We start from the raw sequence: 26888 nt of genomic DNA, 5'->3' as shown, positions 1-26888 counted from the left end.
CTGAGAGATATTAGGAGTCATTGGAGAGTTTGGAACAGAGGGGTGGCATAAGCTCTGCTTGAATGATATCTAACTGGATACCGTAGAGAGGAAATGTAAGTGAAGAAGACCTGTTAAGAAGCAGTAAAATAATCCAGATGGTGACTTGAACCAGCACAGTGTCTGTGGAGGTGAAGAGAAGTGGTCAGACATTTGGTATTATATGAAGACACAGCCAGCAAGGCTTCCCGATAAACTGGATTTTAGATGTGAGAAAATTAGAAGAGTCAAGAGCATTTCCAAAGTTTTTGGCCTGAGCGACTGGAAGGAATTGCCATCAACTTAAATGGGGAAAGCTGTAGCTAGAACTGGTTTGCTGGTAAGATCTAAAACCAAAATTGTCCTTCTCCCTAAAGTTTGTTCCTTTGCCTCTGGTGCTTATCTCACAAATTCAATACACATCTGCTCAATCACTTGAGCAAGAATCCCAAAGGTCACCTCTGACTTGTCCCTCTCCATAACCTCTATAACATCCCATCTTGTCCTCTGGTTTCTACTTTTTAGGTATCTCATTTCTCTATCTACTTCTCTCCTCCATTGATATCCTTTATTTGAGGCCACCATCATCACTCATGTGGATTATTATAAGAGCCTCTGGCAACAAGCCCACCTCAGATTTAATCATTCATTACACTGCAGAATGAGACATCATTGGAAAGGACAAAGTCTTCCATTTCTTCTAGTCCTCAGATAAAGTCCAAAGTGCTAAGCATGAATTAATTTTTTTCTTTTAAATAATTTCTGACTTACAGAAAAGTTGCAATAGTATAAAAGACTTTCCATATACCCCTCACCTTGATATCCCATTTACTACCTCTCTTTCTCCCCACTATCTATCTATATCTGTTCATCTATCTATCTATCTATCTATCTATGATTTTTTTCCTGAATAATTTTATGATTAATTGCAGACACAATACTCCTTTACCCCTAAATACTTCAGTGTATATTTCCTAGGAATGAGAACAATAACTTATATAACTGTAAAAGTTTTCATAACCACAAAATTAACAGTGTTACAATTACCTAATATGTAGACTTTATTCAGATTTTTCCAACTGAACAAATTATATCCTTTATATAAAAATAGATATAGAGAAATAGGTATATATAGAGAGATGCTGTTGACATTATTGGTGCAAGAGCTAATCCAGGATTACATATGTAATTCAGTTTTTCTGTCTTCTTAGTCTCTTTTATTCTGAAACAATTCCTTAGTCTTTGCCTTTCATGACCTTGACACTTATGAAGAGTATAGGCCAGTCATTTCTAGAATGTCCCTCAATTTGTATCTGAATAATGTTTCCTCATGGTACCATGTATATATTACATATATATAATCACAGAAGTGATGTGTCTGCAGTGCATCATACCAGGAAGTAAACAAATTCTTAGCATGTTACTAAAAGTTGTTTCATAATACGGCTCTGCTTATGTCTCACCTTTGTTGCTCATCTTCTATCCATCCTTGCTCCCAGGCTCTCAGACATAGCTCTAGAGAATCTATCCCAGACTAATTTTCACCTGATTAATACACATTGCTCTATCAGATCTCAACACAGAGGTTACTTTGCCCAAGGGACTATTCCTCAATCCCCAGACCTGGTTTAGGACCTTTCCTCTGAGCTCCCATAGCACACTGCACCCACCTATCATAGCAGTTAATAGATTTTGTTTCCTTGTTTGTATCGTCCACTGGACCATCAGTGTTTGAGGGAAAGAACAGTGTAATATTCATTATCATTACCAGCAGAGCCCAGTGTCTGCCCATAGTACATGCCAAATAAATATTTATTGAGTAAAGTGTCACTTCCATTCAAGCTTCCTCTTGCATGTTCCTGGTGCACTTTATAATTCCATTATTTCCTTCATGATGAGGATGAATTGTTTGTCTACACTTGGTCATCCCTGCTAAACTGGAAAGCCCTGGAACCACATATGAGCTCTTGCATTTGATTTCAGTGCACCTTGACACAGCTGGAAGAAGAGAAAGAAGGAAAGAAGGGAGAAAGGGATTGGGTTTTTGTTTTACAACTTTGTTCCTTCTGAGTTTGTGTTAAGCAGGTGCAAATTGTTTAGGAGATTCTCTTCCATGGAATCCCCTCCTCACACCCCACTTCCTGTTTTTTTTTTTCTGCCTCCCAACAACATCCCGAGGTGTGGGAACTATTCCAGTTCCTTCAGCTGCCTTCCCACCCTGTCAGCCCCAATTAAGGAATGATTGTATTGAGATTGAATTTATGTTTTTATAGGTCTTTATGAGAGTTTTAAACAAGAATCTAGAGTTTCCAGTGTGAATTCTCATCAGTGCATATACTAATAAGCAGAGAAGTAAATGAAAGAAAAGAAAAAAGATCTGGAAAATTTACAGATTAAATACTTAGTCAGAATAATCCAGCAATTTGTTGCATTGCTTTATAAAGCCTAAAATAACAAATCAGATGAAAAAAAAGAAGCTCCTTCCTCAAGGGTTTCATTTTTCTTTTTTCCCTGGCCCTCATATCTACTTAACAACTCATGAACACTCCAAAATTTCACATGTTATAATTTAATTTTTATAAAATCTTGAAGACTCAGTTTTTCTTATAACAACTTCTTTAAATCCTTATTTTAGTATTAGGATTAGATTTGGCCAAGAGAAACAAAAATGGCAATAGTGGCTTAAACAAGACAGCGATTTATTCTGGCTTTTGAAAACAAAGTCCAGAGATTAGGCATCTGTGGCAATCAGAAACCCAGATTCTCTTTCTCTCCTTGCTCTGCTGTTCTCAACATATTGCTGCCACCTTATTATCCAATGTAGCTGCTGAAGCTCCAGCCATCCAATGCCATTCCATTCAACAAGAGGACAAAAGAAACAAAGTTACTTTTTCATCCTTTAAAGATACCTCTTAGAAATCATATATGACACTTCTGCCATCAGCCCATTGGTTAAAACTGTTGTCCTTACCTGCAAGAGAACCTGAGAAGTATAGCTTTTATTTGGGGTAACCACATTCTCAGCTAAAAACTGAAGGCATACGGAAAGAACAGATTGAGTAACAACAAGCAGTAAACACAATTTACTCATGTTTAAAATGAGAATAATATTAATACCTGCTTCATAAAGTCCATGTCAGGAAAAATGAGATAATGAGTGAGTTTTGCACCAGTCATAGTAAGAACGATTTCCTTCTTTCTTTGAAGGCAGTATACAAAATAAGTGTGTACCTAGTGGTAGTGTATTGCTATTACCTTTAAGCCTGTGAGGTAATATTTTCATTTTGCAAAAGAGAAAACTAAGAATCCAAGAACAAAATTAATTCCCCCAGGATACACAGAACAAACTAGCATCACTGAGGCTAAATTCAGATTCATTGACTCTAAATTCAGGCTTTCTTTCATTACTGAGTGCCACCTTCCCTTCTACCTCATCTCACTATAACCACCTCTCTCACTATAGCCCATATGTTCACCAAGACAGCATCTAATATTCTTCCTCCCATTGAAAATTCTTTTATGCAGTATCCCAGCACTAACTCATCACCATTCAATGAGAGCTGGAAGAACTAGGTACAGTAGTGAAGGTATCACTCATCAAAAAGGGCTGCACAACTGGACCACTCATTATATAATCACCATGGAAAAGTCTTTGGCATTTTCTTACAAAGTTAAATATATACTTGTCTAAGAAACTAGCAATTCTAGTTCTATTTATCTATCAAAAAGGCTTGAACTGGATTGTTATTTATAACTTTAGTCATGGTAGCTAAAAGAAATTAATTATAAAGTGGAAACAATTGGCTTAATGTCCATCAATAAGAAAATAAATACATTTTGGCAATTTATAAAATGAAATATTACTCAGCAATAAAAAAGGAACGAACTACTGGCTTATGCAATAGCATGAGTGAATTTCAGAAATATGTTGAGTGAAAGAAGCAGACCCAAAAGAGCACATATTGTATGATTCAATTTATATGAGATTCAAGAACAGGCAAAACTAATATATGGGGATAGAAATCAGAAGAGTGGTTGCCTGGGTTGTAGGGGAAAGGAGGATGATGAGAAAGGAATGTGAGGAACTTTAGGATGATGGTAATGCTCCTTTACTCAGGTGTCAATTACATTTGTGTATGCATTTGTGAAATCTTAACAAATTATACACTTAAAATCTGTACATTTCATGTAATTATATCTCAATAAAAAAGAAAATAATGAGATGGGGGTTGCAGAAATAAATGCTGTGCATAAAGACCACAAATATTTTTAGAAGGGAAAGAAAAATTGAAAATGAAAATAAAGAGAGTGGCTCTAAGTTCTTGACCACAAAAGACATAATAAATAATGCTGCTGTATTTGAAGCAAGCCCTTTTAGTAATACAATGGCAGCACCATAAATAGTGTCTGTTTATGCAAGGCTACTGTCACCAAGATGAGAGCTTAAAAGGAAAATAAGTGTTTCATAGAAGATGAAAAGAACATTTTAACGCTATTTTCAACAAGTTTTTGTGCTTGAAATTCTATATTTTAGCCAGCCCAAAGGCAATGAATGGATTAAATATCAAGAGTATACAATTTTTTTGTTTTCTGGCTACATACAAGAGGCCAGATATTTCAGTTTCCTATTGCTTCTTTAGCAATTTCCCACAAACTTGATGGTTTAAAACAATGTGAAATTATTACCTTACAGTTCTGAAAGTCATAAGCCTAAAATGTGTCTCACTGGGCTAAAATTAATGTTTTGGCAAAGCCATGTGTCTTTTAGAGGCTGCAGGGAGATTTTTTTTTCCTTTTCCAGCTTCTAGAGGCTGCCTATGTTTTTGGTTCATGGCCATCTTCATCTTCAAAGCTAGCAAAGGCAAATTAAGTCTTTTTCATGCTGCATCATCCTGACTGTGGCTCTTCTGCCTCCTACTTCCATTTTTAAGGCCCTCCTGATTACACTGGGCCCATCCAGATACTCTGGATAATTTCTCCATCTGAAGGTTGGGAGATTAGCAACCTAAATTCCAGCTGCAACCTTAATTACCCCTCAACATGTAAGGTGATATATTCACAAGTTCTAAGGATTAGGACACAGATATCTTTGGAGTACCATTATTCTGCCTAGATGCTGAGTTTCAACAAAATAGTAAAATGTTACTTGTACCATCTCTCTAATCATCCATCACTTCTAATCTTTCTAATCACTACACTAGCCATCACATGAATGTTTCCAAAGGTTTCAAGTTTATTATAAGTTGTTTGTTATTCAGGTAATTTTGATAAAGTAGACTCTGTTCCACATATTACATTCTACTTTCAACTGTTTTCAAGTTCCTGAAATATGAGGAGATGTCTCTTTTAATTATCTATTATTGTGTAACAAGCCACTTAGTGGCTTACAAAAATGAAAAAGTTTTGCTCACATCTGAAATTTGGACAGGGCTTAATGGGAACAGCTTGTCTCTGCTTCACTTGGTATCAGCTGGAGTGACTTGAAAGCTAGGGGCTACAAGCAATGGAAAGCTATCTCACGTGTTTGGAGTGGAGGCTGGCTGTTATCTGAGACCTCAGTGGGGCTGCCAGCTGGAACACCTACACGTAACCTTTCCACATGGCCTGCACTTCCTCACAGCATTACATCTGGGTTGCGAGGGCCAAGTATCTTAAGAGCCAGTTGTGGATCTCAGACGAGAGGAAGATACATCACTCTTTATGGCCTGGTCTTGAAAGTGATGGCCACATTTATTTTCTCAAAGCAACAAAAAGCCCCACCTAAATTCAAAATGAGACAAATATTCCACCTCTTAATGGAAGGTGGCAATATTCTGGAGGAACATCTAAGTCCAGAAATATCTTTGAAAATTCTTTTTAGAAAATACAATTTGCCACAGCTTCTCTGTAAGTTTTCAATTCCTTCTTTCCATTTTGTCTCCTCTTAATTCTACTTGTCTCCATTATGTACTTGTGCCCCTCGGTCTTTTTTTTTTTTTTTGTCCTGCACTTCTTATACCTCAAAATCAGGCCAACCCTGAACTGGCAAACAATGCTTTCATAAGGTGATGGAAAAGGGACACCTAATTGCTGTAATCAGGAATTATTCAACCATCTTGGACTGACAAAAATGGCAATATCATATGCTTCAACCTAATACTTGCTGCCTTTCTAGTCAGAGAAAAAGGCAGGTTGTGGTCTATCTGCTAACAGAAGAGAATGATTACTTTCCCATTCCTCAAGTTCCCAAGGGGTGGGAGTGTCCTAAAACATACTTTGCCTTTCTTCACCATTTCCCTTATCACAATGACCCAGGGATGGTGGAGTGATATTTGGTAAATTTGGAAAGACTAAATTACACAGGCTTGTCTTGGCACCTCCCTTTTTCTACTTGGGCCTAATTTGGCTTCAGGGAGTGAGCCTTTTCCTTTGCTCCCAAACCCACTAGAGGGATTCCTCCCAGCCCCCAACACCTGAACTAAATATCTAAATTTCAAGAACTTCCCTCTCCAAGCATTTAAACTATGAAGGAATTATAAACAAGTACTTCTCACAACAGAAACTAAATTATACCCCCAAAGCATCCATAAGTTACAAGGTGCAATTACATGCCCCAAAATACTACACCTAGTTTTGAATGACTAAAGTAACTAACAACACTCCTTGCATTCTACACATAGTTTGGCTACTACAGAACATATGTGTGTTCTTTCACAATGTGTATTGTTTTTAAAGCAGGGCTTAAAATTAATATCACATTGTACTCAACTGGAAAATTTTAAATACTTTGGTCAGAATCAACAAAGTAGTGCTCTCAGTTTCATCTTTCCTTGAGTACCAAACAGGAGCTCTCCTCAATTAAATGTCTGCTAAGAAGAAAAAAAATGCCATTATCCAAGGACTCAGTAAGTTCTGTCAGGTATTTCAACATGGTAGAAGACTAGTCAGGTTTTAATTGGCCCTATTGAGCTCACCCACAAGCTACAACATTCTTTACTTCACCAGTGTGGTATTCGAAAGGTAAGAAAAAAAGTACTACAAAGTTAGTGTCTATCTCTGAAAATATCTAATGAATCAAGTTTGGTTTCATCCTGTTAATTGAATGCTGGTTTATAGAAGTGCACATGTCAACACTAGTGAGAGTGGTATTCAAAAGTAAAATAGATTCTAAAAAAATGCCCCATCCTCCACTTTGTTTATTTGGCTTGCTAAAATAAAGAACTGGACTCTATATTTTGCTAGTAGTTTCTCAGTCTTTACATCTATGTCAGAAAGCACTTTCTCTAGACAATTCAAGTTCAAAAGATGACCATCTATAACCCTCTTCTTAATTAAATTATAAGAATTTTCTCCAATCATAATTCTTACCAGTTTGAGATTGTTGAAGTTGGATACAGCAGCAGATAATTTTTTAAACTGCTCAGCAAAGTGTTTTGAAATAATAGACAAAGAAGTAATAAAATATGAGAACAAGAATAGAAAGTTATGAAAAAATGCCCCTTTTGAAAATAGAGAATGCTCAAACAGGAAGGGCTGATGAGATAGCTGTGGTTTTTGCAAGCATTGTTTAGAAATATGCACAACTATCATTTTTTTGCTCCAACTTGACCAAGACTTTTGACACTGAAAAGAAAAGAGTTAATAATATTTTTAAAAGGAATGAAAGAAAATTTGAGGAGGTGAAATCTTCATGGTTTTATGGAAGATGTATTCATTTGGGTCTTTCCTATCGTTGCCACCGTTCAAGCACTGAATAGCAAACACCTAGAAAAGCTCAGTGTACAGATGTGGTTTTCCTTTTCCTTAAGCAACACTTCATGAATTAACTAACATTCTTTCAATAGAGCAGGAAGACTCCTGAGAACAGTGGGAAATAAGGAGAAAAACTATTGAATCCTTCTTTGCCGGTACTGGAAGAGACGTTAAAGCTTGAGCTGCTTTCACCTCTTATTTCCTTTCTATAGGCTTTCAAACCATTTGTTCATTCTAAAACCCAAGGGGTCCTCCAGCCTATGCTTTGCCCTTATCTCCTTACCCCTATCCTTGAACTGCAGTTTTCATATCCAAGCCCTGTCCACCACCCAAGTATGTCTACCATGAAAAGGATAATCTCAGGGCAAATTACTATGACAGGAAACTCTGGGGACCCAAGTACTCAAGTGTGGTCTAGAGAGGTACAGGCACAACCTCTGGGCCTTCTCTTGGTTCTGAGGACTCCTTGAACTATGGGGAGTCACAGGCTTTACATTTGTCAGCATATGGGCCCTCTAAAGTAAGGGCAGGGGGACAGGTAAGGAGTCCTGGTTGCATGAGGCAAAAGATGGTACTGACTTCCATGTACAAAAATGGTTATTGTTAGTAGACTATTGTAATCTCCACCACTTAGCAGAAAGTTCTACACAGTTCCAAATGAACTAACTGTAGGCCTAATAAAGTGTTTAGAGTAACTCAAGAACAACCTTTATATTTCCCTGAGTTATTAAAAAATTGGACATAACCTTAAGAGAAAAAATAAATAATTGTAATTTTAAATTATGTTACTAAGTAAAGCAACATAAACTACATAAAAAGTTTGAAATTTTAAAAAGACTAATAATTAATTTTAAGAGACCAATTCAATAATCTACAATGGTGTCTAACCCATGGCTCACGGGCTGCATGCAGAACAGGGTAGCTAAGAATGCAGCCCCAAATCGAAAATTTACTTAAAACATTTTTCCTGCTCATCAGTTTTCACTAGTGTTTTGTGAATTTAATGTATGGCCCAAGACAACTCTTCTTCTTCCAGTGTGGCCCAGAGACACCAAAAGTTTGGACACCCCTGGTCTACATGATTAAAGTCTCTCATAAGCTCCTGATCCAGATTTTTTAAATTTGTTGGGGGTAAAAATTGCCAATCATGGCTGATTGGTTCAGTTGGTTGGAGTGTCCTCCCATACAGCCAAAGGTTGCAGGTTCAATCCCTAGTCAGGGTGCATAGGGGAGGCAACCGTTTTCTCTCGCACTGATGTTTCTCTTTCATTGATTTCTTCTCTCTCCAAAATCAATAAATATATCCTCTAGTGAGAGTTTTTAAAAAATTGCCTCCACAATTTTAAGGAAAACACTACTCCTTTCATTATTTGGTTCAAAACTCTTCAACATAAATCACACAACATTGTAATGTTTTAAATGTACTAGATGTCCCATTAAAAGATAGTTATCTTGTTTTAAAAAAGGGGTGTATGGTATAAGATTTGAGCCCTCAGCCCGCAAGAACTGTGTCCAATTTGCAAATATCTGAGAACAGCCAAAGGAAGGGAGACAGCAGCAGGGAGGTTGAGGAGAGGAGGAGGGGAGACTTTCCCAAATGATTTTGGTTAGCAACTAAATATAAGGGAAAATGATGAGGCATATGCAAATGACAGTAAGTTTTATTTTTTTAAATATTGTTAAAAAATAGACTAGGTTTCAATTTGGTCCGTGGCATGTCCATAGATAACTGCCATGACGTGCTATGTAACAAATAGTTTCAGGTTCAAAGAAAGAGTAAATTAGACCAGACTATTAAAGATCACTGTGTAAATGTAAAACATGAAAAAGCCAACATAAACAAAGCAGAAAGCTCTTTTAGGGGCCAAAAGAGACTTTCTGAAAGACTTTGGTGTGAGGTTTTATGTAGAAATTTCTTATCAAATGTAAACGTCTTTTGGTAAACAATTGCAATCTAAGTTGTTTCTTTTTGCCCACTTCATCTATCTGTACCTTCTCTTTAGCCACACAAACCGTCAAGGAGATGAGCACTCTCAACCAGGATCTCTGTAAACTGTTTAAGGAGGTGACACACAATGTTTGTAACTTTATAATCTATAAGGTACTTTAAGCTTCCTCAGGAAAGACCTGAAAATGTAAATGCCTTTATCATTTTACTTGAGAAGTTAAGCAAAATTTTAATTGCTCCAGAGGCTCTAACAGCTGAATCTGTTGGGGATTTGTGCTGTTTTGTTTCAGAAACTGATCTTGAATAAAATAATTACTGTTACTGTTTGTGGAATAGTACTTATTCCACTTGGGCCTAGGAAATCTTATTGGTTCATTAAAATATTTAATCCTTTTTAACAGTGATCATTATTGCTCCTAGATCAGAATCACATCACTATACATAGAAATACTCTTACACAGTGTAACATTTTAAGAAATAAACTTAACATTGATCATTTTTATTTATAATTTTGTTATCAACATGCACTTTTCTGTATTCTGCCTACCACAGGAATATTCTGAAAATAGCTTGCAGTTAGCATCTCGTAAAATTATCTGCCCAAACTTTTTGGTTTTAATTCAAGCTCTCCCTCCAGACTTTGAGAAATAGTTTATCTGTTGTCTTATTCTGTGATTGAAATTATGCTTTTCTCTAAAGTGGATATATTGTACCATGCTTTATGTATTACTGGAGAAGTCAAAAGGGTCAACCGACACACAAACAAACATTTAGCTAGAGCAAGAGAAACTTGTAAGGCCCTTGAGTAATGCCTAAAGAAACTTCAAAGCCTCAAACTATATATCATCTCATTTAATTCTCACTGCAACTCTATGAAGCATTATAGTTATTATTATGCCTAATTTCAAATGTGGCAACAAACTTGGATGCCAAAATACTCGAAATCAATAAGAACAAGAGGATTCGAACACATACTTTCTGTCTTGGTATTTCTTTCTTGGTGGCCTCTGTAGTTTATTTCCTTTGTATTTTTTTTTTGCTTGCACTTTGATATTTTAAAAGGGATACAAAACAAGAAGCTGTATACCTTACTTGTAATGCTGTCCAGCTTATCATTATATTTAATGGTTAACTTCTCTAGCAACAGCTGTCACCCAGTCTTGACACTTCCCCATTTTTTTCACTGCTGCTAGAAGCTGATAATGCACTTGAACTATTTACACAAAAACTTTTTGCTTTATTTATAAGTACAAGTTTATATGTATTTAAGGTGAAGCTCTATGAGCTTAGAAATGTCTTATGTCTGCAACTTTAGAAACTGAAGTTGATCTAAGAAGTATTGCATTTTTCCTAAACAAATAATGAAATTAAAAAAAAACCACACAGAGCAATGTATTTCACTCATCCCACCATTCCAGGCAAGCATCATAATGGCATCTAAAAAGTGCTCCCTTCCCAAGAGCTGTATTTCAACCTTGACCAGATCTGCTGCCCATAACTGCAGACTGGCTCAATGAAAGACTGGAAGTATTGCTGGACACTGCCTAACAAACCTTAGCACTTCACTGGAAACTAATGAAGGAGACCAAAGCACAAGCTATGTAACACATTTAAGTATCTCTTAAGATCAAAATAAAACACATATATAAAGATCTGCAAGGTGTGTACACTAATATTAACTGGTGTTTCTAATTCTTTAATGCTTGGTAACCAAGAGAAACTTTCACCTTTAAAGTGAGTTTTTATGACTCAGAACACTATAGTTTGTGCTTGAGTTTCTTAAAAACACCAAAATGTTAATTAAGTACTCCAATAAGCTGGTCAACTTTGTTGGAAAATAGAATACGTGTACTTTTCTAAATACTTTGAGAATTAATAAACTTTTTGTTGTGGTGTATTGACCTTGGTACTGAACTAGGAATAAAAAGCTTGGAAGTAAATTTTTTTCCATAGCTGCTTCCCAAACAAATCTGAATACTTACAGAGATGATTATCCACCATCTTGAAATATCAAAAGGAAAATAAAATTTGCTAAAAATAAAAAAATCAATGAAATTTATTTTTCTTTAATGACTAAGTAATTCACTGACAAGTTAAAGAGCAACAAACTTCTGTCAAGTTTCATGAACACATTTGACTTTTTTATTTCTTAGAATATAGTCTACATCTGGATTAAAAAAGTTTTAAATAAATTTTAAGACATATAACAACAGTGGAACTCTTCATCATTCAATGTACAACACTGATAGAATGTCAGTTGGTTCCATTTTGGACAAGTCCACTTTCTCATAATAATATTATTTCCATTGGCTGAGTGGCAAGCTTCCTACAAGCTGGCACAGTGCCAACTTACACACACTAGGGAGGGGATAGGGGTGGCGTAAAAGGCATGGGTAGAATGCCACAGAACAACTACACTGTGTAGCAGAAAATTATTAATAAAGTAGTACCGGTTACCCACAGACAGTGCTGTTTGTGCGCTTATCACAATGAAATCGCCAAAATTTCAGAGCAAGGAGGAGATTCGAAATACTTAAGAAAGGGCCACTATTACAAAAAGAAATAGTGCAAACAGGAAACCTGATGCAATCCTAGCAACTCTGAGGCCTCCACCAACCCAAGCGCGGAGAGGCGGGAGGCTGCTCTGTGCCCCGCCTTCCCCAGCGCCCAGCTCCTCTGGGCGGTGCTCCCAAGTGTAGCAACCCAGTGCCGCGCCCTGGCATGGCCCCGTCTCGGCCCTCCCACTCCGGAAAGAACAGAAAAGAAACTCCAGGAAAGGCACAAGTTGAATGCAGGGGCGTCAGTCCAGTTCCATTCCCACCAAGGCAGAACACAGCCCCAACACCATCCCGCGGGAGGCAAGGAGGTCCTTAAACCAACCTCCTCTCCCGCCACCACTTTCTTTTTTCTACTCCCAAAAGAGGCCCCCTCCTCCATGCAGCCCTGCTGCTCCCTTTTCACTTACTCAGCCCCCAACTTTGCAGTTGGCCCATTGCGCCCTACAGCCATAAAGAAAACAGCTTTCAGGGAAGAGGGTGAAAAATGGGGCCGGAAAGGGTACTAGGCAGCCGCCGGCATCCCTCCTCAGTGGCCCCAATTGCTGAAGCCGATCTCCTGCTTGTATCTGTTGGTTAGGATGTTGGCTTTGCGCGTGAGTTTGGACAGCACGGTATGCAGCCCGCGCAGGTGGTAGTGAAACTGCCGTTCCAGGTCCTCCTCACCGGCGTCCGCGCCCTCCAAGTGGCTCAGGTCCACCAGGATGTCCTTGGACTTCCAGGTGCTGCCCTCCTCGCTCCCCGCTGGTTGTGGTGGATGGTGTAGAACCCCCCACTCGATGTCGTTTCGGATGGACTTGAGGAGCATGTAGTGGCTGTACATGTCCCGGGAGGGCGCGAAAAAGCTGCCCTTGGTGCTGCCATCACCAGCAGCTGGGGTCGTACGCTCTTCCAGACAGCCGCTACTGCTGCCTACCTCCACGCCAACATCGTTGTCCAGCCCAGGATCGGCCAGGGGCACGTCACGCAGCAGGCTGGGGACCATCACCGTCTGGTCCATGTTGTTCACCGCGCCTATGAAGCGGTTCATGGCGTTAAAGAGCGAATGCTTCTGGTTGTAGGTGTCGCAGATTTGCATCATGGTGGCCACGAGGACACCAAAGCACAGGGACACAGGATGGTCGGCTAGGGCGAGGTGGTGTCCCGCTGCACGAGCTCTAGGAAACCCGCGTTGGGAACTTGGCTATAGCCTGAGCTGGAGCTGCGGGATTCCCGACTTCTGGCTTTGACGTCTGGAAGCTTGCGATGGCGGCTCGTGGTCCGTGGGTCGAGCCCTGACCTGGTTGGGGGAAGAGAGACGAAAGAGATTATTCACCCAGCTATAACGCCCGTCGTCCCCGCCATCGCGCACCTCCCTCCACGATTACTGCTCCCCTGGGACAGTGCCTGGGTGCCTCCCCATAGCCGGGCTGCCCCCCTCCACACCTGGTGAGGTCCGCGGAGAGAAGGAAGGGGTGCTCCCGACCCCAGTCTTCCTTTGGAAAGCCAAGTCCAAACACCCACGTTGATCGCGACTGAAATGGGGCAGGGGTACCCACCTCCTCTTTCACCTCGAGATCCCCTGCTGCTGTGTAGCTCAACGTTTTCGCTACTGGTGGCCGGTGCCTGTGGGCGCTGCTCTGGTCAGTGAGACCAGATTGTGACTGGAGACGCTGGTGGTGCTGGTGGAGTTGGCCCCCTACCCATCCCAGGTGCTCAATTTATAGAGCCCCAGAAAGGTGTCGCCGGCGCTCAGAGCCACCCCCGGAGTCTCCTCCTCCCGCCTCCCTGCAGCGCCGAGATAAAAGTCCCCAGCCAGGATGACCGGCAGTAACACTCTCCTGGCCCATTCTACAGAGGGGGCGGGGCGCGCCCGGCCAGCTCCGCCTCTCGCCTGATACCCGGGTGGAGGGAGGGCCAAGTAGCAGGGAAGGGTTGAAACAGCCGCACCCGATCCGCGCGAGAGCAGAGCATTGCAGTTGGGGGAGGGCTGGGCTATGCTAGGGTAAAGAAAGCCTCAGCCTCCTACCGGCAAGAGGGCGGGCTGGTGTGCGGGATTTGGGTGGGCCTTGCCAGCGTTCCCGGGGTGGGGTGACCAAAATGCACCATCTCTGGTTGCAAAGTGAGACCCTCAATACCGCATCAGTAGTGGCTGCAGCCTGGAAACTACTGTCCTGGTTTATTATTAGCTGTTGGGAAAGAGGGACTCGCAGCAGCCGCAACTCTACCCTGGGACTCTTATGTAAGAATGGTGGCTGGGCATGTAGGGTGCACGTGGACGCATAGTGCTTCCGCTGTGGCCAGGCCTTGGCCAGCTGCAGGGGGAAGGGAGCCTCCTAATGAGGTCTCTCCCAGTCTTTCCTGTAACAGCTGTTGTCTGGGCTGAAGACTGACCCACCATCTGATCTGCACATTTTTTTTCTCCAAAAGATCAAACGTGGCAATGGGAAGAAGTAACTACATTCCTGACTTTTGTCCAAGTCCTGCTACTCAGACATGTAAAGGGCCAGGAGAGGGTGACAGTAGTTAGGCCTGGTGTTGAGCTCTTTATCATTTAACAGAAAAGTAGGATGGTGTTCAGTAATGTTGAGGTGGGGGGAGTTTGAAGTGTTCCTTCCTAGAGATAGTTCTTAAAACGCAAGGTCATTTAATAGGGCCTTAATAAACTGTGTACCAAATCGCTGGATTTAACTTTTAAGAGCCTTGCACCTTAAATTTCACTTTGGGATTCCAAACCACAGGCTGTTTTCATTTTTGTTTTTGCTTTATCATCTCACTTCCCTTGCCCTATCCTTTGTCTGCCAGCCTTCTCCAACAGTCCTACGAATAATTCAGCAAGACTCAATTTTCTAATTTTAAATAGTTTTTCACTAAAACCTTCCAAGAGTGATATTAGTACAGTGCTTTCTTGCAAAACAAAAAGTACTAAAAGCAGAAAGCACATAATAATCAGGTTAATTTCCTCCCTCTTTCTTTCACTTGTAATCTATATTTACATTTTTCCATGGCAAACTATCTTCCACATTGTCTTTTGAATGAAAATCTGACTTGATACAACAAAGACTCACCTATAGACAACAGGACACAAGTCAGTGATCTCTGGAGACAAAGCTCAGTCTGGGGACGACCCCCTACCAGGGTTTATTAGCTCCAGATTATAGCTCATGTTTTCTTACTTATAAAATTGGGATAATGTTACCTGCTCAATCTACCTATCAAGATACTTGAATCAATGAAAAATGTAGAGCAAAAACCATTATATAAATTTGAAGCATTAAAATAATCTCACCCTCGCATTTAGCACCCATGGAGATTTAGAAACTTTTTCAGCCTCAAGTCGTTTATCAATAAAATGGAGCTTCTCCCATGGGATGTACCACATTTTTGGTTGAAGATCATGGATTTTAAAAATATGTAAATTGTAAAGCACTTTACAACAATTAATTTTACTTGCTATAGGACCTCATCATAGTCCATAGGTGTTTATGGGAAGAATCAGAAACCTTTAAAATGTGGGGAAAATCTATGATGAGCGACAAATGCGCCCCCCCCCCGCAGGCCCTACCCCTACCCCCACCCTGCTAAAGCAGCAAGAGTACACAATAATCCAGGTTGATTTTAAATCCTTATGTCCAGCGAGATACAAAGTATTGCAAGAGAAAAACACATTTCCAGTTTCCAGCAGGTGAACCTCTCATTATTTAAAACATGTTTTGCCCTCAGTGAACAGACCCTGTTGATATTTTAGGTACTTATGCCTCTGGGTTAAAACTTGGTACTCAGATCTGAGTAATGAAATGCCAGAAACCTGCCCCCTTTTCTTCCCAGTTACAGCAAAGTGTGACAATAACTCGCAGAAAAAGGAAATCAAAGTGATCTAGCAAAGGGGTCCCACCCACACACACAAAAAGCCCAGATGGATAGAAAGCCCCTATTGCCTTCTTTTTGGTCTCCATTCTTTCATATTCTGTTATTTCCAGCCTGTGGTCTCCGGATCACTCTCCAATCCACAGTTTCTTGACTCCCGCTCTTGTTCTTTCACATTTCTTAAACACTATAAGGGAAAGATGGATGATGCACCTGCCTACAAAACTTCCTATATTCTGCCTCCTCAGCTCCCCCTGGGCGGCTCAAGAACTTACAGCCACTGAGGTAACTCCGGAGTGGAGGGAAATGTTCCCGGGCCAGAACTGCTAGGCCCTTGGAATCACCCCACTACCGCCCCTCCGGCTTCAGCCAATCAGGTGCTGTCAGGCAACATTATGCAAATCAACCTTCGCACCCCAGCCACTCAGGAGCTTGGTATCCCTCCCCCAAGACTCCCCTTTCTCCCTAGCCAAGCCGAACCGGCTGCGGCGTCACTGGCAACCGGCGCACAGCCAATTTTTCCCTACGAGCGGCTAAAAAAGAGAGGTCGGGGGAGGGAGAGAGAGAGAGAGAAAGAAAAGAAGAAGGGGAGGGGAGAGGCAAGAGAAAATACATGATTCCCTGGGGTCATTTAGGAGGGAAAAGGTGGGCAGTCTGTCTGGTTGCCCCAAACACTTCCCCAACTGTCATCTGGAAAAGCCTGCAGATTCTGAGTGACCTAACCAGCCTTCCTTTGCCTCCGGAAAACAGAAGTACAGCGTTGAGCAACAACTTTTGAGTACTTGTAAGTTAGCAGGCTCAAGACTGCGTCTCCGCTTCCTTCTCAATAGGTTGAATTCTCAGCAAAAGACTTGTCTGCGGTTGCCTCCCTCCCCACTTCTTCGTACACAGCTCCAACTATGGAACTCTCAAGTTCTGGCTCTTAATTCCCGCTCTACCTTCTTACCTCAGCAACCAGGAAATCATGATTTGCTAGCGCATCTCCTAAAAAGTGTCTATAAATTACCCCTTATACTGTGTCATTTGGATAGTTTGGGAAAAAATGGCATTTTAAATGACCAGAAATTCATAAAATAGAGAGCAATTATAAGCTGTTCAAAGAAGGCAGATTGAAGAAATAATAGGTTTGTTCCAGAAATGGAGGGAAGGTAACCTGTTTGCAAGGCTAGAAACAGGGCCAACCCAAGATAGTGGAGCTTCTTGATTACTTTGAGGCAGAGCTTAGACAGAGCCACTTCATGCAGTGTCTTAGAAATATGACATCAGACTGTCTTGTTAAAGGCCATGTAGTCCAACCATCCAGTTGTGCTGAAATAACTCAGAACATACCCATCAAGTGGTCACCCTAGGCCACATTCTTGTAATTTCCATTCTTCATTATTAGTTCTCCCTCCTTGGAGCCCTTTAGGAGGCCATGCAGCACACTATCAGATATTAGAAGTTAGGTACCGTGCCCTTTAAATCCACTATTTTTCAAATCAGTTATCCCCAGTTCTAGCGGCAGTCCTTTTTTTTTTTTTTTTTCAGTTGCTTATCCATCCTGGTCACTGTCTTTGGAAGTAGCTCTAGTTTGCTTGCAAGTGTAGCACTTGGGATTCATTCCAAATACCATCTTTTCCATGGAAAAATAGAGTGGTATAGCCACCAATTTTATTGTAAATAGTAACTTTTCTGGGTCATATTTATTGCACACAAGTGTTTGGAACTTAGACATATTAAAACATTTTAAGTTCCCAACAACCTTGAGAAGAAAGTGAGGATTAGAGAGTTTAACAGGCCAAAGTAGCAGAATCGGAAGTTGACCTAGTTTTCTTATGCTAGAACCAAATTTTCTTCTACTACCCAATGATATCTATTCTTACAATGCTGCCCAATATTTAATGGATTTCTTTTAACAGCTACATTTATATATTGCTGGTTAACAAAATTTTGTGTGTCCCATTTATAAGCAGGGCAGAACTTTTTGCACAAAGTATAGAACTTTATATTTATCTTACTTAAACTTTATCTTACTAGTTGTGGCCCATTACTCCAGCCTGCTCCAATATTTGGGTTCTATTTCTGTGTTTGAATGTATTTAGATCTTATGTAGACCTTCTCTTTGAACTATATTCTATATATTCATCTAAGTTATTGATAATCAGTAAAAGGAACACCGGGCAAAGGGAAAAGTGCTGTCATATATTTAGAGAGCTCCTTCAGCTTGGCATCAATCTATTAATTAGCACCTTTTTGCATATGTTGTTTCAGTTAGCTATGAGTCATAGTGATGCATAATCATCTAGCCTATATTTTTCTTCTTGACCACAGAATATTATGAGAGACCTCGCTCAGTGTCTTGCTAAAGTCCCAAGTTAATAGCCAGCTTTCCTCTTATGGAACCAGGAAGCATGGCATTTGTGTCATCTGCCACAAAAGAACCACTGTCACATGACACAAAAACACAGTAGTAGCTTCATTATATTTCAAATTAAAATTGGGGAAGGGGAGTAACGCCACTCTAATTGGCATTATAGGAAACACTCTCATGAAGACTTAGTTGGGAGAAAATAGGCAGGAAGACACAAAAACCTGGAACATGTCGGTAGTGAGTCTGATAGCCTCAAACCTTAAGCTTTCAGCTTCTGGCATGTCTGAATATGTTAGAGTTAACATTTTGTCACAATTTCATTTAAAAAATTTTTAGTTTTAAATTCAGGAAGACTAGAGCACAGGGAAGTTGAGAATACTAAAGAATATCTTTTGTTATATTCTCAGGATTTCTACATCTTTGGGAACTCTAAATAGAAAATGATTACTTTAATTCAAGTATTATAGATAAGAAAAGTGCAAAATTCACTATAGTGCTGCTTACCTACCATATAGGAACTTCTAAATTTGATTATTCATGAATCTCTTAGAATTCCAGGACCTTCTTGCACTATTAGCATAAAAGAAACAAACAATGGGGTAGAGTTCAGGAGTAAAGCACAGTGATGCTTTACTACAATGATGATAGTCTTCTTCCCTTATTTTATCCTGTTTTTGTGTGTCAATTTGGTTAGCTTAAATTCTGAAATTAGGTTAAATTAACATAGGGAGAATAGACATAATTACTAATATTTTATATTTCAAGTCCTAATCTAAGTTTTAAGTATATACAGATTTATATAAAAGTACATTTATATCACATTCCATTGTTATATATAATTGTATATATAAACATATATAATGTGTGTTTATATATACAACAATTTTTGATCTATGATGTCATAAGTACAATATTATCTAATAGAAAGTTTCAATAGTTTCAACCCATAGTATACTCTTTTAATAAAAGAAATGGCACCTAGGTAATGTGCACTGGAACTGAGGAGAATTAGCCTATATCATATTAGGTCTGGTCAGAGTACTTAGGCTAATCTCATAACCATAAGCAAGAAGAAAAGAATGTTATACCAAACTAAAACTCCCCAAAAAGATAATATGCAAAAGATATAAATCTGGAGGCAAATGGAGCCCACAAGTTCTTCTAGCTATAGAAAATATCAGTAGGAATAGGAAACATAATGAACCAATAGGAAGATTATAAAAAAGAAATTGCAGAGTAAAGGAAACAAAATTTTAACAAAAAAATGAACCACTAAAGAGTCAATAAGTGAACTAGAAACAAAAGGCAAAATAGAAATTTAAACTATTGGCATACAGTGAAGGGTTCATATAGTCACAGAGAAAAGATACAAAGTTAAAGAAAATAGAGAGTATATGTTGAATATACAAAACAAAAATAATACAACAAACACATAACTGATATCATTAAGGTAAAGATCTTGACAAGTGAAACAAAAAAATTTCAGACATCTAGAAAATTTTCCTTGATAAAACATATTCATCTGCTGATTTAATAAGCACACTGCATATTAGGTAAATTTATTCAGAAAAGTTGACATTGAACATCAAGATGGTTACATTTTTTGACTTCAAGGAAGCAGCAAAAATGTCTTCAAGTATCCAAGCAAGAAAACAAGTCACTGAAAAAGTTGTTAGTAGCACAGGAGGGTAGAATCAAGCTAGTTTTACAGAAACATTTAATGACAGGAGACTATAGAAATGTAAGAAAGAATATTGACCCAAGAATATTATATTAGCCCTGACAGGTATGACTCAGTGGATTGGGCATTGTCCCATAAACCAAAAGGTCCCTGGTTCAATTCCTAGTCTGGGCACATGCCTGGGTTGCAGGTCAGACCCCTATTGGGGTCCTGCCAGAGTCAACCAGTGCATGTTTCTCTCACATATTGATGTTTCTTTCCCTCTCTTTCTCCCTCCCTTCTCCTCTCTTTAAAAATAAATAAACAAAATATTGTAAAAAGAATATTATATCACTCAAGTAAAAAAAATACCACAACTTTTAAACATTCTCAAACATGAACTCAGAGCTTTACTTGAAACAAAACTTTTCAGTGATAAAATTTTGCTAACAAAAAATGAACCAAAATAAAGAAGTCAGAAATAAGAAAACCCTGAAGAAGTTCATGGTAAGCTTGAATACATTTAAATATAGATGTAAGATTAAACACTATGGGTATAATTGTTGCAGAACAGAATAAATATTTTAAATACTAACAATGTAAAAATAATGCAAGCAACAAAAGTGAAGTTGTGGGAACAAAGAGTAGTAGAGCTAATCAACTTTTATTGTAGTCTAAAACCAAATTGTGACATTTAAAAAATGAAGACATCAACATTTTAATAATTTTCAAAATATTTTTTCTCAATTGAGAAGAATCTTTAAGAAACTCATATGAGGTCCGTCCGGAAACAGCCTAGCCATTGTTAATATAAAGAGAAAGGTTTGCATAACATTGATGTAACCTGGCAGGCAAGAAGAGTGGACTAGAATGAGCATGTGTAAACAATGACAACTTCACTGTACTAGTCTATGGGGGTGGTAGATGTCATTGAGTGAGTGTTGTGGACAGCTCTGCTTGGTTTCAGGAATTGTAACTCTACCCCCTGTGGCTAAGGATGAGCGAGTGACTTTGGAATTCGAGCCACAGGAGACAAAAGCTTGTCTCTGGTAACTAATGCTACCTCAGTTTCCTCTCCCTGCCCCCAAAGCATGGTCCATGTTGTTGACAGGTAAGTCCCCTCAGAGGAGGGGCAACCTAAGCCAGACATGACCACTTGGGAGGCCATCATGGAAGGACTCTGGAGGCTGCAACAAAGAGCGAGCAATAGACCTGTGCCCCCCTGGCTATGTGACACAGCCAGAGTCCCCATGTCCTCTGGGAGAAGAGCTTCCTGGCTCTAATCCCCCTAAGCTTGAATACCTGATGGGGAGGGGTGAAGCTCTTTGCCTTGACAGAGTGGATGGAGGGGGGGAATCTGGCATCACAAATAATTCCTGAAAAACCTGTGAAACCTGCTCTGCTAAAAGTGCTTTCATTCACATGTTAAGTGTCCGAGCAGGAAACCCTAAAAGTTTCTGCAAAACTCCCTTCCTGACAGACTGTGACTCAGACTAAGCCCTTAGATTTCTTTGAAATGTTATCTATTGTTTGATCCTTGCCGCCCTGTACTCCTGTGTATTACAACCCAACAAAAGCCCCTGGAGGAGTGGGCTCGAGGCCTTTTTCCCCTGAGAAACTGGCCACTGCTCATGGCCTTTCCCTTTTGAGGGATCAGCCACCTCTCCTCCCCAAGCAGATCATGTCTTGTTTACTTTCATCCATGGCAGATGGGGGGACTTGCGGGAAAAGTCACCCTCACAAGTGAGCAGGTATACTGTGTGGCCATTGCATTCAAAATGACTGAATGAGTAGAACAACAATTTTGCATAAAATTTTGCATTAAACTTGAACATTCCTCCATGAAAGCTACTCATATGGCTCAGAAAGGCCACAGCTATGGGCAACTTGGTGATTGGAAGCTTCATCATGACAAGATGCCCACTCATGTATCACGTCTCATGCAGAGTTTTTTGGTGGTACATCAAATCACCCAGGTGACTCAACCCTCTACAGCCAAGATTTAGTGCCCTATGACTTCCGCTGGCTTTTCCCAAACTAAAATTATCTTTGAAATGGAAGAGTTTTCAGACCCTCCATGAGATTCAGGAAAATTTGATGAGGCAGCTAAAGGCAATTGGGAGGACTGTGTGAGGTCCCAAGGTGCCTGTTTTGAAGGTGAATGAGCCGTCATTGTCCTATGTACAGTGTTTCTTGTATCTTGTATCTTCTTTGATAAATACCTCTATTTTTCATAATACATGGCTGGACAGACCTCATATATTCTGTAGCAAATAATCTCTCTCTAAAGTTCAATATTACTTTCAGTGTCACTTCAGTTACTATTCAAAATTCAAGTAAAATAAAATTTAATGTTTTACTTTAGCATGTATAGTAATTTTCTATTTCTTCACTTGAGTGCTAGGGTCTAGTTATACAAGTGTGTTCAATTTGTGAAAATTTGTTAACCTGACACTTATTTTTGAATATTCTTCTTCATATATGTTATACTTCAATAAGTATAAAAATCCATTTATATAAAATTATCTGAGAGACAGAAAAATAGAAAGATTGAGGGAGGGAAAGAGAGTTAACAGTCTGATATAGTGATCTGGTTTGGAGTTAAATGCTCTCAGTATTGTTTTCGTAAAAATATCTGTGAACCCAAATATAAAGTGAGAGTAGAAAAATAGTAAGCTCTTTGACCTTTGGGCCCTTCAGGCAGAGACTACTGTTCTTACTCTCTGCTCATGTCAACTGCCTTTTATAAAGTTCGATGTTGGGAGTTTCCAAACCTAGGTTTTGGACAGATGATATTTTCAGAGAAAATTCCATTAAAACAGTATTTTTCTACAAATTCCCTAAATAGTGTTTCAAAAAGTTTATTTATTTATTTATTTATTTATTTATTTATTTTATTTATTTTTTTTTTTAAAGGTTGCCCTTTTCATTTTTTTAAAATTTTATTTAGTTATTTTTTAAGTACAGTTTTTTGTCTATTTTTCCCATCCCAGCCTCCCCTGCCCCTTGCTCCCCACCTCCCTCCCATTTCCTCCCCCCCCTTAGTTCTCGTCCCTGTGTCCTTCCTATTTGTTCCTCCAAATCCCTCCCCCTTTTTTCCCCTTAACTTCCCTTCCTTCTCCCCTCTGGTCACTATCCCCTTGTTCTCTATTTCAGTGTCTTTGTTTTTTGGGTTTTTTTTTTTCTGCTTACTTGTTTGTTTTGTTGTTTAGCTTCCTGTTAAAGGTGAGATCATATGGTATTTGTCTTTCAGCACCTGGCCTATTTCACTCAGCATAATGCTTTCCAGTTCCATCCATGTTGTTGCAAAAGGTAGTAGCTCCTTCTTTCTCTCTGCAGCATAGAATTTCATTGTGTATATGTACCACAATTTTTGATCCATTCATTTACTGATGGGCACCTAGGTTGCTTCCAACTCTTGGCTATTGTAAATTGTGTTTATATGAACATTGTGGTGCATAGGTTCTTTGATATTGATGTTTTAGGATTCTTAGGATATAATCCTAGCAGTGGAATTGCTGGGTCAAAAGGCAGGTCGATTTTTATTTTTCTGAGAAAAATCCATACTGTTTTCCATAATGGTTGTACCAGTCTGCACTCCCACCAACAGTGAACTAAGGACCCCGTTTAAACTTCACATTTATAAGTGAGTATCAGCCTCTGTTATTCTATTCTTTGTTATTTGTTTTTACAGATAATTGGAAATATTTGGAAGCCTGATATCTACTCTTCTTTCAGTGAATTCCACACTTATTGAACCCTAAAAATAGAAGAATTCATAGTAGTGGATTTCTAAGTCTCCTATGCAGTTATCTATACTCTGACTGTGACCAGAGGGATACAGGTATATCAGTTATCTGTAGCATATATACTGTTTAGTACCCCATTGTGCAAATATTAGCCTTACTACTTTGGCCTGCAAAATCTTAATTTTATATCAGCATTGGTTTCAGTCCCAAATCCAAGCAGGGCACATGGTCAATTTCCCTTTTTCTTAAATGGTTTCACAATTAGCAGGCATTCAGAAATAAATTCATGTGTGTATCATTATAAGCACCTCGAACTTTGTTATCATTTTGTTCCTGGAAAAATATTAAACAAGGAAACATGTTTTCCTTTGTTAGGGAAACAAGGAAACATGTTTCCCTAAGACAGAGTGTCTTATGTAATTTCATTTTGTGCAAAGTGGACGATTACCTTGGCCAGAAATATAAGGTGTTTATTTGTGGCCTAGAGTTCAGTAAGAAGTATTTGTCATAAATATTTATTTTCAGCTACACAGTGTAGATAGAAATGACTTCCTTGTTTCCTATTGACAAGACTCAACTATCATTCCAATCCTGATTTAAACCATTAACAAATGCTGAGGTGATTTACATAGCAATTAGATTTTGGGTTTTAAAAAGAACAACCTTGATTTACTTAACAAAAATTTGTAATAGAGGAAATGAACAACATGGCTAAGTATTAAAACATATCTCTTTTAGTCTCCTTCACTAGAACATTATCTACAATATTGGGCTTTATATTTAGAACCTAGAATATTCCAAACTGAAGATTCTTGGAGGTCTATGAAACATTACATTAAAAAATTCTAAATGTGGGCTTAGTGTTTGTTCATTCAATCCTATTATTATGTTCAGTTTCAGACAGCACATTCAACTTTGTTAGATCCAGTCTGTTGTAAATTAGATGCCATTAAGACTGGCTAGTTCAGCTTCTTTAGTAAATGTTTTTCTTGACCTACTGTAGTGACCATGCCTTTCTTACTTTCAACCAGTTGCTTCAGGTACTTAACATTTCTCTGTAGCATTTGTAATTCCTCCATGGCCAAAAAATAGAGTAGTAGGGTTGTTACTACCTAATGTCATGTTTGTTCAGAAGTATATGTTTTATTTATTCAAGCATAAGGTGTTAATTTGCTTTTCTTGTAGAACACAATACTCTACCTGTTTCTAGACAGAAAAATCTTCTCCTCCCCTATCCTCACCCTGAATATAAATGCTAAGAATCAAAATGGGAAGAATCCCTAATGGTAGTATGATACACTCTCAAGCCCCTACCTCTTTATACCCATTTTAGAAATGGGGAATAAAAGGGGCCACATACTAAACCTGACTAGCTAAAAAATAAACACATATAGGATGGTCTGAAATTAAAACTTTATAGCTAACAGCAAGTCATGGTGGTGGGTATTTATGTTCTAGGCTAGTATCTTTCTTGACAAAGATCAACCTTTACTTTAACTCAGACTGTTGTCTTTTTGTGTCTAGGATAACTTACCTTTGGAATGTTAGGGTAATTCACTTTTTTTCAGACCCCTCACTACACCAGAGCAAAGACACAAAACCCCTCATTGTTATTGCTATTGTGATAATTGTTAACTGTTAATTATCTTATACCTATAAATGTAAAGGAAATATGTGTCTATTCCTTTTATTTTTTTATTTAATTATTGTCCAAGTACAGTTTTCTGTCTTTTACTCCCATCCCAGCCCGCCACCCCCAGTGCTCCCCACCTCCCTCCCATTTCCAACCCTGTTAGTTTTTGTCCATGTGTCCTTTATACTTGTTCCTGTAAACCCTTCCCCTTTTCCCCTGAAATTCCCTCCCCTCTGGTCACTGTCAGCCTGTTCTCTATTTCAGTGTCTTTGTTTTTATTTTGCTTGCTTGTTTGTTTTGTTGTTTGGCTTCCTGTTAAAGGTGAGATCATATGGTATTTGTCTTGCTTATTTCACTCAGCATAATGCTTTCTGGTTCCATCCATGCTGTTGCAAATGGTAGGAGCTCCTTCTTTCTTGATGCTGCATAGAATTCCATTGTGTAAATGTACCATAGTTTTTGATCCATTCATTTACTGATGGGCACCTAGGTTGCTTCCAACTCTTGGCTATAGTAAATTGTGCTGCTATAAACATTGGGGCACATAGGTTCTTTTGGATTGGTGTTTCAGGGTTCTTAGGATATAATCCTAACAGTGAAATTGCTGGATCAAAAGGCAGGTCCGTTTTTAGTTTTTTTAGGAAATTCCATACTGTTTTCCATAGTGGTTGTACCAGTCTGCAATCCCACCAACAGTGAACTAGGGACCCCTTTTCCCCACAACCTCTCCAACATTTATTGTTTGATGCTTTGTTTATGATGGCCATTCTGACTGGTGTAAAGTGGTATCTCATTGTGGTTTTAATTTGCATCTCTCTGATAGCTAGCAATATTGAGCATCTTTTCATGTGTCTCTGGATCCTCTGTATGTCCTCCTTGGAGAAGTGTCTGTTCAAGTCCTATGCCCATTTTTTAATTGGGTTGCTTGTCTTGTTAGAGTGGACTCATGTAAGTTCTTTGTATATTTTGTAGATTAAACCTTTGTCTGAGGTATATCATTGGCAAATATGTTTTCCCAAAGAGTTGGTTCTCTTTTTATTTTAATACTGTTTTCTTTAGCCATGCAGAAGCTTTTTATTTTGATGAGATCCCATTTGTTTATTCTTTCCTGTATGCCCCTTGCTCTAGGGGGACATATCAGTAAAAATGTTGCAGCGTGAAATATCTGAGATTTTCCTACCTATGTTCTTCTCTAGGATTTTAATGGTGTCAGGGGTTATATTTAAGTCTATTATCCACCTTGAATTTATTTTGGTGTATGGTGTAAATTGGTGCTCAGGTTTCATTTTTTTTGCACATAGCTGTCCAGTTCTCCCAACACCATTTGTTGAAGAGGCTATTTTTACTCCATTTTATGTTACTACCTTCTTTGTTGAATATTAGTTGCCTGTAGAGACT

General features: G+C 39.0%; 1 protein-coding gene across 2 annotated transcripts; it reads right to left on the bottom strand.

Annotated features, from left to right (window-relative positions):
* Positions 1-11792: 11792 nt before the first annotated feature.
* Positions 11793-14077, bottom strand: MID1IP1 (MID1 interacting protein 1). Of its 2 annotated transcripts, none has more exons than XM_037165146.2 (2): positions 13791-14077; positions 11793-13531 (listed from the first exon to the last, which is right to left on the bottom strand). In XM_037165146.2, the coding sequence occupies exon 2, from the start codon at positions 13331-13333 to the stop codon at positions 12782-12784; it is 552 nt and encodes a 183-aa protein (XP_037021041.1). In that variant the 5' UTR covers positions 13334-13531; positions 13791-14077; the 3' UTR covers positions 11793-12781. The 2 variants fall into 2 exon arrangements, with proteins under 2 accessions (XP_037021041.1, XP_037021049.1); XM_037165154.2 differs by lacking the exon at positions 13791-14077 and adding an exon at positions 13678-13784.
* Positions 14078-26888: the final 12811 nt, after the last annotated feature.

The sequence above is a fragment of the Artibeus jamaicensis genome, unplaced genomic scaffold (genome assembly GCF_021234435.1).
Source record: "Artibeus jamaicensis isolate MK-2021 breed Jamaican fruit bat unplaced genomic scaffold, CSHL_Jam_final contig_60, whole genome shotgun sequence".
Classification (NCBI taxonomy): Eukaryota; Metazoa; Chordata; class Mammalia; order Chiroptera; family Phyllostomidae; genus Artibeus; species Artibeus jamaicensis.
This window is presented reverse-complemented; position numbering and strand designations above follow the sequence as displayed.